This window comes from Centruroides sculpturatus, unplaced genomic scaffold (genome assembly GCF_000671375.1).
Source record: "Centruroides sculpturatus isolate CEXI.00-Female unplaced genomic scaffold, Cexi_2.0 scaffold267, whole genome shotgun sequence".
Classification (NCBI taxonomy): domain Eukaryota; kingdom Metazoa; phylum Arthropoda; class Arachnida; order Scorpiones; family Buthidae; genus Centruroides; species Centruroides sculpturatus.
In genome coordinates, this window is record NW_019384634.1 from 99620 (window position 1) to 116150 (window position 16531).

The 16531-nt window shown below is 28.9% G+C and overlaps 2 protein-coding genes across 2 annotated transcripts in view; both read right to left on the minus strand.

Annotated features, from left to right (window-relative positions):
- The window catches only part of LOC111625833 (SAFB-like transcription modulator), a 24317-nt gene extending 12609 nt beyond the window's left edge, over positions 1-11708 (minus strand). Inside the window, exons 1-3 of the mRNA XM_023369070.1 lie at positions 11663-11708; positions 8829-9082; positions 2609-2757 (exon numbers count right to left, since the gene is read on the minus strand). Of these exons, the coding sequence (XP_023224838.1) occupies positions 2609-2706 (98 nt within the window). The 5' untranslated portion in view covers positions 2707-2757; positions 8829-9082; positions 11663-11708. The remainder of the gene's footprint in view (positions 1-2608; positions 2758-8828; positions 9083-11662) is intronic.
- Positions 11709-11753: 45 nt separating this feature from the next.
- The window catches only part of LOC111625850 (SAFB-like transcription modulator), a gene marked incomplete at its 3' end in the record, with an annotated part of 80913 nt that continues 76135 nt past the window's right edge, over positions 11754-16531 (minus strand). Inside the window, exons 10-13 of the mRNA XM_023369091.1 lie at positions 15989-16104; positions 13433-13582; positions 13205-13331; positions 11754-11821 (exon numbers count right to left, since the gene is read on the minus strand). Of these exons, the coding sequence (XP_023224859.1) occupies positions 11754-11821; positions 13205-13331; positions 13433-13582; positions 15989-16104 (461 nt within the window). The remainder of the gene's footprint in view (positions 11822-13204; positions 13332-13432; positions 13583-15988; positions 16105-16531) is intronic.

Genomic DNA, 16531 nt, shown 5'->3' on the forward strand with positions numbered 1-16531 from the left:
TAGAGAGGTTGAGGCGCACGTTTTAAACGTGTAAACGTGTACGTGTGACGTTCGGCGCCGCTTTCCCGTAAGCCTAAAAGTTTGACGATGGTGTTTGAAATGTCGAGCGTGATTCCACCGACTATCCAAACACCATTGTCAAACTTTTAGGCTTACGGGAAAGTGGCACCGAATGTCACACGTACACGTTTACACGTTTAAAACGTGCGCCTCAACCTCTCTAATACCAAGTGCATTGTGTCTGTTTGCTTAAATTATATACAGATAACAGCCAAACTACTAGTAATGGACTTGCAAGGAAAAAAACAAAGAAAACAATTGAACCAAATGCCGAAATTCTATTGGGCTAGTTTAAGGCAAATTACTAAATGGTTGGTGTTTACCTATATTATGTATCGGGTCTAGCGATGTTTTGAAAACAATTGAAGCAGCAGAAATGCAACCCCTAAGACAATTCATTGATCAACTACACAAAATTAAAGAAAAATCAAACATACTATTAAGAACTAAAAAAATGAACATCATTGTAGATGAAATAAATGCATTTAGAAGGTAGATATTATGTGGAGAGAAAAGACTAGAAGAGATTAACAAAAATAATTTTTTTTATTTTATAACTTCAATTTTATAATAAGTTTACCATAAAACTAACTCATGTTTTACAATGAAAAGGAGACTTAAAACGTACTTATTAATTTTATCTTTGTGCCACCGCTAGAGGACTATTTTAACTTTTTTGCATCGTATGGCAGACGAGTAGCCTACAATAAAAGGTTGACTCTAAACTCCGCCATAGAATTGTTATTACCTCAACAGCATGCAAAGGGACCGAAAGAAATTGACTCGTATTGTATGTATAGTCTCAAGAAATAATTTCTTTCTGTTATAGTTATTACCAATTTTTGTACTTTTATTTTTTAGACTAGTTCATTAACACTTGCCCTTACATTGAGAATGTGAAGGATCCAGAAAAAATTAGAATATTCTGAGAACAAATTTTAGTTGATATTAGATTATTAGAAGTTATCTCATTTATAATTTTGTCCGCCTAAAATAGCATTTCAGTTGCAAAATGTTTTAAAGTTTAAATACGCAAATTGATGTTATACTAGGGACTCAGCCCCTAATATAATAATACAGCAATAAAATTTTTAAATTCTAATATATTTGATTGTGTATGATTACTTCCACTTGTGATCTACTTTACAGATCCCAATGGGAATAATCAATTTACAACATAATGATACAGATCAGCATGGAGAATTTCTCAGAAATATGAAGAATTCCTGCAAACCCCTGAAATTTAGATCTTGCTTGGTTAATGAAGCTAGATTTTCAGCTTCTATACTCTGAAATATCTTAAGGTTTGTTCATCCACTGGTCTTTCTTTACTTAAGGATCTTTTTTTTTCAGCAAAAAGAGTTCAATTAATCTTCCAAACATCAACAGTGAAAAGACTTTAGATTTTGTCAGAGTTGGTGTACATAGCTATTCATAACGGATATTCAAGTTTAATAAAAGATTCCATGGTCATAAGAGGAAAATTTGCATTATGTCTCCAAACTAGGCCAATGACCAAAATTACAGTGAGGAAGGTTAAAGAAAAATGCTTGAGAAAGATATAATTTATATGAGGAACTAAGGATGAGTTTTGATGCTTAACTTTAAGTGTCACAGTAATGTTAGTTCAGGAAACTCATTTTCATGACTGAACAAGTATGCAATATTAAGATAAGTATATACTTGGATAGGTGCTCAGTAAAGCAGGCAAAGTTGCATCAATGTGCACACACTTTGTAATATTGCAGTTGCAATCAAGTAAAATTTAGATCAAGAGTATTCAGACAGAGATGTTTTTTTCAGTATCAGGGGTCACCCTGTTTTTTTTTTTATAGCAATTGCAACTATTGTATGAAAAATGAGAAGTTTTAAGAAAGGGTGATTTGAACTGAATACAGAAGAATGTGTGTGAAGATTTGTTTTGTGTTAAACTGGAAGGGTAATTCTTGACTATTAGGTAGTGTTTAATATTTACTATTAGAATGATGTTCCTGAAAATGAGTCATGAAAATCTGTAAGTACTTGGAAACTGGAATATTAATGATATAAACTCCAAATAAACAGTTAACAAATATTTGATCAAGTGTATTTTTCTTTTGAAATAACAGTATGATAACCTTTTAAATGAATTTTTATAAAATACAAATATTGACAATGAAAACAAAAATTTCTGGATTAATTGTATTTTTTTTACTTTTATAAATTCTTTATTTGTACTGTATATTATAGACCAATTTAAAACTGAATGTATTTTACAAATTATACACATTTGTGCAAAATCTATGAAAGAATGAATACTTAAATATTTTAACATGTATTTATGTTAGAAAAAAAAATTACTCAAATTTCTTACTTATGTAATGATTATATCTTTTCAAATTTCAGATACTCATGCTCTTTAAATGCATAATGAGAATTAATAAAATAATAATCAAAATCTTAAATTTTTTTTTTGCAATTCCTAAAAACCAAACACGAAACTATATTAACAAGATATTTTAAATCCAAATTTCACTAGTTTCTAGTTAATGCATTAATATATATAAACCTTAATTTCTCTCTCTCTCTTTCTAAACGTAATGTTTCTTCTCTATGCTTTCGTTCTAAACTTCTATTTCTTAAACGTTCTGCAGATCTTTTTTCCATTTCTCTGAACTCTCTCTCTCTTTGACGACGACGTTGAAGTAGTCTTTCTTCCTAAGATAAATGAACAAATGATTAACAATATTCTATTATTATAATCACACATTTAGTCATAAATAATTTTAATTGTTACAATATCACCATATAAGTATGCCAATTAAAACATTGAAAAATTAAATTCTTTTCAATGTATTAAAATATAAAACAGTAACAACAAAAAATGTTAGAATGTAAGTTATGAATCAAAATAATTTAGTTTATCATTATGCTTTATCATCAATTTTAATATTTTCATTTATAATTCTTATTGTGGTATTTTTTCATTTCAATTATACAAAAATCAAATATACAGAAAATTTTTAAAATAAATTTTGATAAATACTTTCAATTTACTTTGTTTCTGGTTACTTTTGTTTAAATTTTTTAAACTGCCACCAATCTAATCAATATAAGTGATAGAAGAATACTTAAACTTATTACCAATTATAAATTATAATGTAATAGCTTTTGTTGTTTTCAATTGTTTATTCAGTAGATTAGTGTTTATACTATTTTATAATTGATGGTATTTCACTTTTTATTTTTATAAATTTTAAATAAAAATTTTCCTACAATATACATCATAGTGTAGAATTTGTTTAGTATTGTCTAAAATTTAAGGTTGATAAGTTTTTGGTATTTCTTATTTATTCTTAATGCTATGGAAATGTAAAAATGACAGTATTGCCATAATACTTTTAACAAATTGCTTGACAGGCTTAATGCATTAAATTAATAAACATTGTAAAAAAGCTGAATATCTGTTAATAACTTTTTGAAAGATTATCTGGCAACTAAATCTAATATTTATAGTTATTTATATATTTATTTATTATGTTCCTTTTAAACAATTTAACTCTCTTTTTGATATAAATATTTAAAACTGTAAGATATATTCAACAAAACTTTGAAACACATTATGAATTTTAAATAAAATTGACGATGAAAATGCTTAAATTATTTTCTTTTATGTTTATTTACCAGTACCAGTTATAATATATATCTCACTGGCCTGATGACTGAGGTAGTTAGAGCATCAGCTTATCCAGGATCAAAGATAAGATAACCAGGCAGATAAAAAAAAAAGAAGAAAAAAAAACACATTTTTTGGGATGGTCTGTCCTGTCCTCGATACAATAGTTCCTGTTCCTCACCACTCTCAGTTGCCCCAATGGTTCTGGCTGAACTCATTATGAGCAGAAAAAAATTTCTTGGTTCCCATAAGGCAGAAAGAAATATATGCATAACATAAATTAATTAAAATATCTATAACCATGAGGCAGATAATAGTAAGGGCTTATCACACCAATGATAATGGGCACAAATGCTCAGGAATCAAAGTAAAAAATTTAATAAAACAAAAAGGGGTGTACAATAAGATGATTACATAAGTATGAAAACTGAAAAACCCAAAATGCATTTTGGACTGTTTTCCAATAGAAAATAGTCCTTCACCAGTTTGTAATAACTAAAGGTTTTAGTATACTTAAAAAAATTATACAAGGTTAAAAAATTAAACTTAAAACTATGCCAAAAGCTACACAATATATAAAGATGAAAATGTTACCATGACTGTATGAGCAGTAAGCATTATCAATGTAAACAGGAGTAATAATTCTTCATAATGTTGCATGGTAGTGTGACATATAGGGTGCAAAAACAGTAAGACAATAGAGTTGCAGGCTAAGACATTACTACAAGATGCAGGGAGCAGTTACAAAGGAGGTGTGTTACCTTCCACATCTGGTGACCAAGTGGTGATAACATATAACACAATCAGATGTCAGTGTTAATTTTATCTATTTCATTCTTTAATAGATGAGGGCTTATGCACAAATATCGAATGGGATCTAGGCAAATTATTCTATAGATGTAACAAAATTATTACAGAAATTGATTTTAGCCCTAGGTATAATTAAATTAATTAAAATATCTGTTTCTATTGGAAAATGGTCCGAAATGCATTTTGGGTTTTTTGGTTTCCATACTTATTTAATCATCTTATTGTACACCCCCCTTTTTGTTTTTATTAAATGTTTTTAGTTTAGATTCCTGAGCATTTGTGCCCATTATCACAATATGCATTTGATTAAAAACCTCACCAATTCAGACTTTCACTAATTTGGACTAGGGTTTCCCTCAATTAGTCCAAGGTTCTTTCTATTGTATATTTTACAGATTAACTATAAAATGAAAAATGAGATTTTATAGAAACATAATATAAGTCTATCGTAATGAATAAAAAAAATTAGCAAAGATAATACAGTAAAACCTTGGTTTATGAACTTAATTCATTCCTAAAAGTTGTTTGGAAACCGATTTGTTCTCAAACCAAAACAATTTTCCCATAAGTAACAATATAAATTGGATTAATCTGTTTCCGACCCCAAAACAAAAACATTTTTTTTTTACCTTTTTAACAATATTTCATCTGTAAAAATGCCTACAAATACAATATAATATTATATTATAACATACCAAACTAAATAACAAATAAAGTTTATAAATAAGAAAGACAATTTCATTCATCCTTATCCATGCTGAGAAATCTTGATGGCACGAGTGGAGGATGGAGAGGAAGTGGAAGGGAAGGGATGCTATTTTTTGGAATGGGAGTTCCCCTCCATAACATCAGGAAACTGTACTTCAGGAGTTTTTTTCTTTTTACACCTTTTGGATTTTCTGCTTCTCACTAGCAGATTCTGCCTGGGACTCATTAGGTCTCTTTTTCACTAAAAATTTATCTAATGAAATTTGCCTTTGTCTACATTTCACAATGTTACAGACATGAGACATAGAATTGTCATTGAAAAGATTAATGACATGGCTTGCTACTACCTTATCACGGTGATACCTTTCATCAAAACTTTGCACTTCACTCCATTTTCACACATCATTAATAAGAGCACTAGGCATATCCTCCCTTTTCTCCTCTTTCTCCATGGACAGCTCCTCACATATATCCTTCTGTTATTCTTTGAAGGAGTTCAAGTTCATAGGTAGACAACTTGGTACCATGTTCCTTCACCAGCTTTTCAACATGATCATTGTCAGCTTCCAGGCCCATACTTTTGCTCAGAGATACAAGGTCATTGACAACTCTAGCAGGTTCTGTCTTGAATTCTGCAAATCTCTCTCTGCAACATAATCAGGCCAGAGGTTCCTTCAGGCTGAGTTCAAGGTCCTGCTAGTCACTTGTTGCCAGGTCTTGACCTAAGCAATGGAAGATATTGAAGTGGTTCTTCCAAAAGTCGTGAAGAGTTTACTCCATGTCAGAGGTAACCTCGAAGCACCTTTGAAAATGTGCTTGGGCATAATAATTTTTAAAGTTAGATATGATGTGTTGATTCATTGGCTGAATCAGTGGAGTTATATCAGGAGGCAGAAACTTCATGGTGATGAAGGTGAACTCTTCCAGTAACTCTGCCTCCATGACCAGGGGTTGGCAGGAGCATTGTCCATCAAAAGCAGGCACTTCGGTGGCAAGTAATTTTCATTAAGATATTTTCTTACACTAGGAGCAAAAACTTCATAAACCCATTTCTGGAAAAACTGTCTGGTCACCCAAGCTTTACCATTAGCTCTCCAAATGACATAACAACTTGCTTTTCATAACATCATTTCTCTTAAATACATGGGGTTCTCCAAATGATACACAAGCAAAGGTTTCACCTTAAAATTGCCACAAAGCAAAAGAATTAGCTTGTCCTTCATTGGCTTGTGTCCAGACAAAACTTTTTCCTCTTGGATTGTATGTTCAGTTTGGTATTTTATACTGAAACAATCCAGTTTCATCACATTTAAACACTTCCTGGGGGATAAAACCCTAAGCAGTCACGTATGCACAAAATTCTTTCACAAACTTTTTGGCATCTTTTTGTTCACACTTGAAGCCTCTCCATGCCAAACCACGCTATGTACACCACTTTGCTTCTTAAACTTTTTAAACCATCCTTGACTACCATTAAACACATCAGTCTCAGAATGTGAACCTGGGATTTTCTTGAACAAATTTTAGTGCAAAAGTCTTTCTTGTTTTCTCACAAATGATAGTCTCCGAAATATTGTCACCAGCCAACTGCTTTTTATCCAAATCAAGAGCAACTTTTCCATTTCTTTTAAGTCTGTGATCTTTGCTTGGTGATCATAGCCATTCCTTTGGCAACAGTAGTATCCTTTATAGTTCTTGAGAATGGTACAGATTGATGACTTTCCTAAGTCAAACTGCAAAGCCAGATCTGAAACACAAATGACATTTTCATGCTTCTGCATGATGTCTTTTCTTCACTTCTTGTTATTTTCACTCTTTTCCTGTTTGGCTTTATGCTTACAATAGCTTTCTTAAGTCCCAAAGTGGCTTATGAAATTAATAATAATAATAAAAAAAGAACATAAGAAATAATGCAAAATGTAATAAAAATCATCAAAGTCAAAGAACAGTTTGCTGCAAAGTGATGCTATGCTGCTGGATCCACAGATTAGAGACAGACTGATGGACAACTTCGAGAAAATCATGTGACTAAAGATATGCAGTGCACCATCTGCTAAAGCATGACATGAAAATAATCAAACAATTTACATTTTCTGTTTAACATGAGAGACATCATTAATTTCAATTTACCATAGTGTAAGATTTCCTTTGTTTCTAGTACTGTGGTTTATAATTTAATTTAAAAATAAAAAATAAATAGAGTTAAGTATAATTTATGAAAGCAATAATTTGCTATTGTTCACTTTTCCAGAAAATTCAGAACAGCTATTAATATTTTTGTACGATAAGTAATTTTTTTTCTGGTTTACAGATATCCATGTTTTTCTAAAAGATGCTCATTAAAAGTTCTTGCATTTAATTAATACTGTTAAATATAATGCTGAACATCAATTATTTACTAAAGAGAAATAATTTTAAAAAATATATTTAATAACAAATTTTTGTTATTTAATTTCAGTTTAGCACCTTTAAGTACGAATTACTGGATGCCATTTACATTAATAAAAACCGCATTAATGTCAATTAATGCGGTTTGTATTAATTAATTTGTTTTAATGTGTGATGTGTACCAAAAATCAATAGTAATATCTTACCTGCATACACATTAAAATCTAATTTGAATAACAACATTATCAATGATTTGTGTTATAATGTCTAATGATGAAAGGCAATCTAGAATCTTGGCGCCACTACTAAATCGGTACTCCTGTTGTTAATTGGTACAGCTATCAACTTTCTTGGACATAGAAAGTATAGGAAGTTGACCATTGGTGGCTGGCTTTGCCAAATAGCTTGTTTGGAAACTGAGTTATTGTACAGCAACCAGAGCAAATATGGTGTTCAAAATTTTGTTTGTAAATAGTTCCATTCATAACCCAAGGTATAACTGTATTAGTTATCTTCATTTAAATATCAAATTTATGCTTAACTACATCTTAATTACAATTATATTCAATATTATTTACTTTACTGCATAAAAAAATAATTTTAAAAAAATCTAAAGACTTGCAATGTAAATGTGTAACAAATCAACATGTACTTAAAACAAAAATAATTAAAATAACTTAAATATAAATATGGACAAAATAATAAATGCAAAAATTAAGAAAACTTGTTTTATTTCAAATTAGTTTTGATTGTGTGTTCTGTGAGAAAAACCAGAATTCATTTTGCTCTTAGTTTTATTTAGTTACATTTATTTTGGAGATTTTGTTTAGTTTAGTCCCTGCCAGAAAAAATGCAAAGCTGACCATCTTCTATCTCTTTGGATACCATAAGCTATATGAAACCAAACTAACTTTGAGACAAGCCAAAAAAAGGTATCATAAATCCTCTTTATTTCCTGATAAAATAATTATTATGGAATTATCAGAACTAGAGTAGCTGTCAGCTGGAAACATAAAAAGTAAACGCCCACCAAGATATGTAAATGATGTAGGCAACTGATGGCAATAATTATATTATTTACCCTAGCATACCTTATTAGCAGAGGCAGGACTAATTGAATCAAAAATAATTTTAGTATAATAATATGAATCATTTTGAAAACTGCCAAACAGTTTATATTGATGTAGCTATTAAAGAAAATATTTACCTTTATTTTTTGAAATGTAAGAAAGCTTGGTTTTGAATAACTGCGTCCTATAGATCTTCTTTCTCCAAAACTCCCATGTCTTCTATGACGAAGACCAATAGATTGGCTTCTTGAACTAACTCTCGATCTACTTGATCTACGTCCACGACTCCGTGATCTGCCCCTTACTCTATCTCTTGATTTCTCTCTTCCCTTAACTTCAACTTTCTCTTTCTCTTTAGATTCAGTTTCTTTTTCTGATTCAGCCTTTTTTTCTAAATAAAAAGATTATTTAAAAAAATTATAATAAGTGCACTTCTCATGTGCTTTCAAGAAAATCTACATTAAGAAATCCTCAATGATTTATAAGCAAATTTTACAAGCTCCATTTACCCAATGTTTCATGGCTTGGTGCTATCATTTCTTTCATGTTTGCAAAGTGTGGATTGAATCACAATGGTAAAATTTCTCCCTCCAAATAAGTGTAGAATCTTTACATAAATTAAATAATTAAAAATCACAAGAGTTTATACATTTAGTCTATTTATCTATTAATAAAAATGTGTATTTTTCTTTTTTAAACCTCTTGCCTTAAAAATTCTTTTTTCCCTGGAACTGTTGTCTACTACAAATATATTTAAAGATCTTTATTTCTAAAACTTAAAAACATAAAAAACACAAATAAACAAAAGAATGTTTTAATAATATTGGAAATAGATGTAACATGAAACAGGATGATATTTGTCATAAAAACATCAAAAACTATAAAAATATATGACATCTGACACATCAAATAAATGCTGTTTTTTACATTTATAAGGTTCTTTTTATAACCTCAACACCAAAGCATACTTCATTAACATTCATAAAATTTCTTTTTCATAAAAATTTCATGCCTATTTGGAGGGAATAAAAATTCTGTCACCAAAATTTGATCTAACAACCTCACAAATGTGAAAGAAAAAAATGATAACACCAAGCCACAAAGTTTTCAATAAACAAAGCTAACATAACTTGTTTATAAGTTATTAAAAATATCTTAATGTCAATTTTCTCAAAAACGAAAATGCTTGAGAAGTGCACTTTCTCCCTTTGCTTAATAAAGCTTTATATTGAGATTTATCCATACACAATATTATGTGGATCCATGACAGACACCTTATAAGGTCTCCCCATAAGTTAAAAATTTGTTTTTAACTTCACAGAAATTTCATTTTAAATAACAAAAGTATAAAACCTATTATAATTTGAATAAATATTCTAAAAACAACACAATAAATTTTTGAAATTTATTCTTTCATATCCTTTAAAAGTGATTATTTATAGAAAATAAAATACAATGGCATAAATATAAATTGTCCTTTTATCTTTAAAGCAATCTTCTTGAAGTAAAGCGTAACTGATTTGCCTTATAAATTTGTATAATTTTATTTTTTCTATCTGCTATTATCAAAATATGCAAAACAATTTAAATAATAGTAAAGTTCAGGCAAAAATTTCAAATTTTTGGAAAAATCTTTGTTTGTCTTAACAAAACAACAGTGCAAAAGACAACTTCAGTAAGTGAACCAACAAGTTATGCAAGCCAGACCTCTGTCTGTTCCTTTGCTTCCAGACACATTTACTTTAGATATTTATATAATTAGATATAAAAGAGAAATTTACATATGTACAGTATACACACACAATGCTCAACTAACAAAGATTACTACACCGATGTTCCCCATCAATATTGATGAATTTCGGTATAAAAATAGTGTTTGATATGATAATTCACCCCCAAATCTCTTCATTTTATGGACTGTAATAAGTTAGTTATTGAGGTATAACACATAAGAAAGTTTTCAGCTCAAAAACTGCTGCTTAGAGATTATGTGCCACAACACACCATCTACAATTTATATCAATAAATCATTTATTAATGGTTTGTATTTATTGATATAAATATTCAAATAAGATTAATTTAAAAATCACATTTTGTCTATAAGAATGTGACTAGTAACTTAAACTGAGAAAATATAATTTTTGCTACAATATGATGCAATGTGTGCGAGCATGGGACAGTTAATTAATGCATGTCACTCACATTATGACAACAAACAGTATTGCTTGCATGGCATTTCAAAGATGCTACACAACTGAACTATTATAGTCAAACTGTCACATTGCATCAAAAACTACAATTATATCTTCAATTTCTGCATTTTATCTACTATACAGCAATATAAAATATTTGTGTATTAAAAAAAAAATGCAGTTTTGATATTCATTTAAATGTAATTTGATCTAAAAATGAAAAAAAATAAACACATCAAATTTCAACTTGCAGTAAATTACCTCAAGTTTCACTGATTGACATTGGATTTGTTTGTAATCAGAAATTTATAGATTGTCTTTTACAATCAGGATAGTAATTTGACCGACCTCTCTCATTGGTTAGAGATTGGTCAAATTACAATGTCTTTGGCAAAATTCAAATTTATTTTATTACGATCATGTCTAGATATAAATATAAATTAATAAAAATTGTCCAGAATAAGTAATTCGGATATAATCAAAGAATGCAGTATATTAAATTTCTCATAGCAACAGATTGGTTGCTACAGAGTGATAAATTGAAAAAACATTGAAGAATTACAGTATCTAGTTAGGCTGAAGTATTTTGTTGTTCATAATTGAATAATTAAAGTTCTTTTCTATATGAATTCAGTTTTGAATTTAAAATTTTTTTTTGTTTTTATTTAATAATAATTTTCTTTTGCTTTTTTATTGTTTTTCATATCAAATTAGTTAAAGGATCACTATGCAAAATTTTGCAGAAATTTTATTAGTAAGAAATTATGAAGTTACTTTACCTTTCTTTTCAGTTTCTTTTGATACATTCTCATTCTCTTTCTTTTCTTTTAAATCTTCTTTCTTTTCTTTAGAATCTTTTTTAATTTCTTTTTTAATTTCCTCCTTTTTTTCTTTCACATCATCTTTTTTTTCTTTAGTCTGCACTTCTTTTTCTACTTCTGTAAGTGGTTAACAATTTAAATTCATTAAATATAAATAAATTAATTAATTTCCTATTTCATAAGACATGACCTTAATTTAGCAATTATTTCAAATTTAAAATTTTTTTTGAGGAACTTAGACAAACTTCTAATTCAGAGTCCAGAAGCAAACTATAATTATGATGATCATTATTAACTTTCTTAATTGAAGTTCTTGAAATTATACCAGTGAACATTAACAAATGAGGAAACATCAAAAGTATGAGGGAGAGTCAAAAAGTTAGGTGTACTCACATAAGAAAATAAATGTATTAAACACATGTGGCAAATACTAATATAAATAAATATTTTATATTAGTATTTGCCACATGTGTTTAATACATTTATTTTCTTATGTGAGTACACCTAACTTGAATGTATAGTTTAAGAGTTAATTTTCTGCATACTCAACTTGAGTATGGCATGAGTTTTTCTCTTCCATATTTGAAAAACTGCCACCCAATATATGATAAACACTCTCATGCCACATTTGTGACTTCACTAGTGATATTGGCAAAATCCTTTTCCATGAAGCCACCCACATGAAAATCATAAGGTACTGTACAAAAGATCTGAACTGTAGGGGAGATGTTTCTATACCACTCACTTGAATTTTCCATTAGGGCCTTTCTGACACATACTACCATTATGCAAAAATACAACATTTTGCTAGTTTTTCAGGTTAGCAATCTTTAATTGGCTGCATTCAGAAGAGTCAACAGTTCCAGAGCTGTTGAGTATTTCTCTGCTGAACTACCTCCACAGTAGCACTGTTTAGGAACGTGTTTGATATCTTGATGTCACATTCAGTAGCTTTTTTTATTACACTACCTACCACTAGCTGAAACTGACCAATAATGACTGCTTCTTGTTCCAACGCATATGCCACTCATCATTCAGCAGATGTAATTACGTAACAGCTACTAATTGAATCACCTTTGCTCAGTTACAACTGTAACTCTGCTGAACACAACCATTGTCTTTCTCAGTTTATTCAAATTTTTACAACATGATACTGCATTAATCATAGTGCCCTTGGGCATTAATGTTTGGGCACAATATTCATCACTACCTGGCATAAAATCACAATGATTTTGTCTTGGACTGATTGCCATCAGTTTTATATATAAGAATTATTTTTATTTTTTTAAATTATTTTCATTCTTGCTAAGATCCATTTCATCTTAAATGTATATAAGGTAATTTTAAAAATATTATTAAAATGCATATTTACATAAACAATTTTTAAGTATTATTAGACCAAGATATAATTTTTTTACAATTTATATCTTAGTCTATTAGTACATAGAAATTATAATTATTAAGATAAATTATTTTTAAAAGAAATATTTTTATACATACTTTTCTCGGGTGTTTTTTTGGCCTTTTTTAACTCAGTCTTAGGAGGAACTGGTTTCTGGGGAGCTTTTTTGGGTCCTGCAATTTTTGCTTCTGCTTTTCTAACTGCACTACTTGGTTCATGTTTAGTCTTAAATAAAAATAAATAAATATCATATAGTTAAAACATTTTAAAAGTAATCATTAAATTATTTGAAAACATTATATTGTAAAATAAAAGGTCATACATACTCTTTCTACAGATATCATTTTTCCATGCAATTCTGTACGATGTAAATGCTGTATACATTTTGCCGCTTCTTCACTATTTGACATTGTAACAAATCCATAACATCGTGTTCCCAGAGCACGAGTATTTGTGACAATTTTTGCTCCAATGACCTGAAAAAATTACAATGAATAATAATCTTTCTTCTCACAAAAGCCTTAAGCAAAATTAAATAAAATATTCAAGGAGTCTAAATATTTAGTACAATAAAATGTTTTTTGAACTAAATTCATTTTTTCACTAGATCACAAAATATTGTTTTATGAAGTGATAACTATTATAGTCAAACTGTCACATTGCATCAAAAACTNACATTGTAACAAATCCATAACATCGTGTTCCCAGAGCACGAGTATTTGTGACAATTTTTGCTCCAATGACCTGAAAAAATTACAATGAATAATAATCTTTCTTCTCACAAAAGCCTTAAGCAAAATTAAATAAAATATTCAAGGAGTCTAAATATTTAGTACAATAAAATGTTTTTTGAACTAAATTCATTTTTTCACTAGATCACAAAATATTGTTTTATGAAGTGATGAGATGAATTTAGTCTTGAAAAATGTTTTATTATATTATATAATTAAATTCTGAACTTGTTCTGAATATTTATTTGTTTAACAATAAATAATATATTACATACTACTTCAAAATTTTAAGAAATAGTTCTTAGTATTTTAACAAAAATACTTCTCATAATAAAGATATAGTTATCAAATTTTTATAATTTCATCATAATTTTGTCTTCTAATTAAAATATAACATATAAATAACTGTATTCCACAACTGGTATTAACTCTTTAAAGATTGAGATTAGCCAAAATTGGCTCAATCCATTCAAGACAAAGAAAAAGTTGACTGGTTTCACTATACAAATTTCCTTTTGGCCAATCTCATGTTTAAAGAGTTAAAGAGGAAGGAAGTACATAAACTCTGTTCTCCCAAGAAAAACTGCCATGCTCCTAAAAATTTCCTTAATGTCAGTTAACAGCAGTAAAACAATAATAATAGCATATAAATCTGTAATTCAGTTATCATAAAAAATTAATTATTTTTAAATTGGTTATAGGAAATATTTAGTTGATCAATTGACCAGTTAAAACTAGCTGGGGAGAATCACTATATAATCACTCATTTGTAGTCATTGGCATATGAGAATAAGGTAAATAACAATACACTTCAGGCCATCTTTATCATGGATGGCAGACCTCACAAAATGTGGATTTATTGCATCAGAGAGACTAGTGTGGAAAAGGCCTCCAAGACCTCTATCATGCTGCACAGGATTGGCAGCATGGAAAGAGCTGACGGATTGCACCAGATTCTAAAGGGCACTGGTCCCAAGAGAATTGACTGATTCATCTTTGTCCCTCCCAAAATCATTCCAAATATTCATTTGAATTGGAATTGTTGTGAACCCTACAACTAAGTATAAAAGAAAGAAAGAAGAAAAAAAATCCACCAGTCATTAACACATTAAACCTTGGTACATAGTCACATGTTTATTATTAAAGCTGATCTAGTTTTCTTTACTCTATGCTGCACTATCTTAAAACAATCATTTAGAATTTTGCTAAAAAACCTGTAATATTTTTAAATTCTTAAATATGAGTTAAAAAGAAAATATTGTTCATGTAATTTTATTTTTCACTTTTTGTCATACTAATATATAACTAAATACAAAAATTCATATATATATATTCTATCAAACAGATATTTATTGAGAAAAATCTCAGTCCTGGTTAGTGGATTGATCAAGCAGGAAAAATACTATGACCACCTTGTTCCCCAGATTTGATACACTCAAATTTTTCTTCTGAGGTTTCAATAAAGATCTACTGTTATTCCACCCTTCTTTGCAAATCCCACTAACCCCAAAATCCAAATCACTATCACAGTTATCAGTCACAATAGATATTTTACTTTGAATATGGTAAGGTAGTAAATTTAGGTGAGATGTCTGTTGCATCACCAATGGCACTCACATCAAATCAAAATAATTGTTCAAGGTAATTCATAGCAAAAAACATCAAAGTTTTACATCTCAATCAATTCTATGTCCTTTAATTTAAATTTTATGAGCTTTCAAAATTGTAAAATCCTTTTTTGAATCACCCTTGTAGTTCTTAACAAAAGTGCTCCTAGTATTATATTAAAAAAATTTCTAATTGGAATAAATTGAATAAATGAATTTAATGATAAATATCATAATTTTGTTTAGCTTATATTTATCATATCACCATATATACTTATTTACAAATCTCAAATAAAGAATAAATAAATGTGTATAAATTTTTCTGTAAACTTAAAATAGCATTTAATATAAAAGTTTTGACTTATAATTCTATAATAATGCACATAGTTTGGATTATAAGAATGTCTAAAACAACCTATTCCACAATATTACACTGTTAATGTAATATTCTTTAGAAAGTTTCTAAAGTAAGATTCTTAGAGAAAAGTGAAAATTTAAGGTTATTAAGAATTTTAAGTATAATTAACAAATTTTTAGATCTAACCTTGCCATGTTTATTGAATAAATTCTTCAAATCAGTAGCTCTTGTAGATGCAGATAAACCACTAACCCAGAGATTATGTGTACTAGCTAGTGCTCTCTTGACCTTTTCTCCTCCTGCTAAAATTTATTAAAAATATATTAAAGTAAGTAATAAAATGACATATTAATTCTATAAAACAAAAATCAACAAAATTATTAGGACATCATCACATTGCCAAGCTACAATTTTTGTAATTGTAGCTTGGCATTGTGATGTGATCAAACATGTCTCAATTTTAGTAATGTCTTGTCCCTGTACATCATACTTTTCCTGATAACAATGGTCATCTAACTCTGTTCTGTAGAAAATTTTTTCATTGAAATTACATGACTTTCAGTCCAAACCAAAGTTCATATATATAGTTAACACTTTATAGCCTACTGATCCCAAGCTTTTCATATCTGGTCTCGACTTTCACCTATCTAATTCTGTTCTTGAGATTAAGGAAGGACAGACAGATGGATGATGCCAGTTGGAATTTATAAGTCTGTAATTTGAAAACTG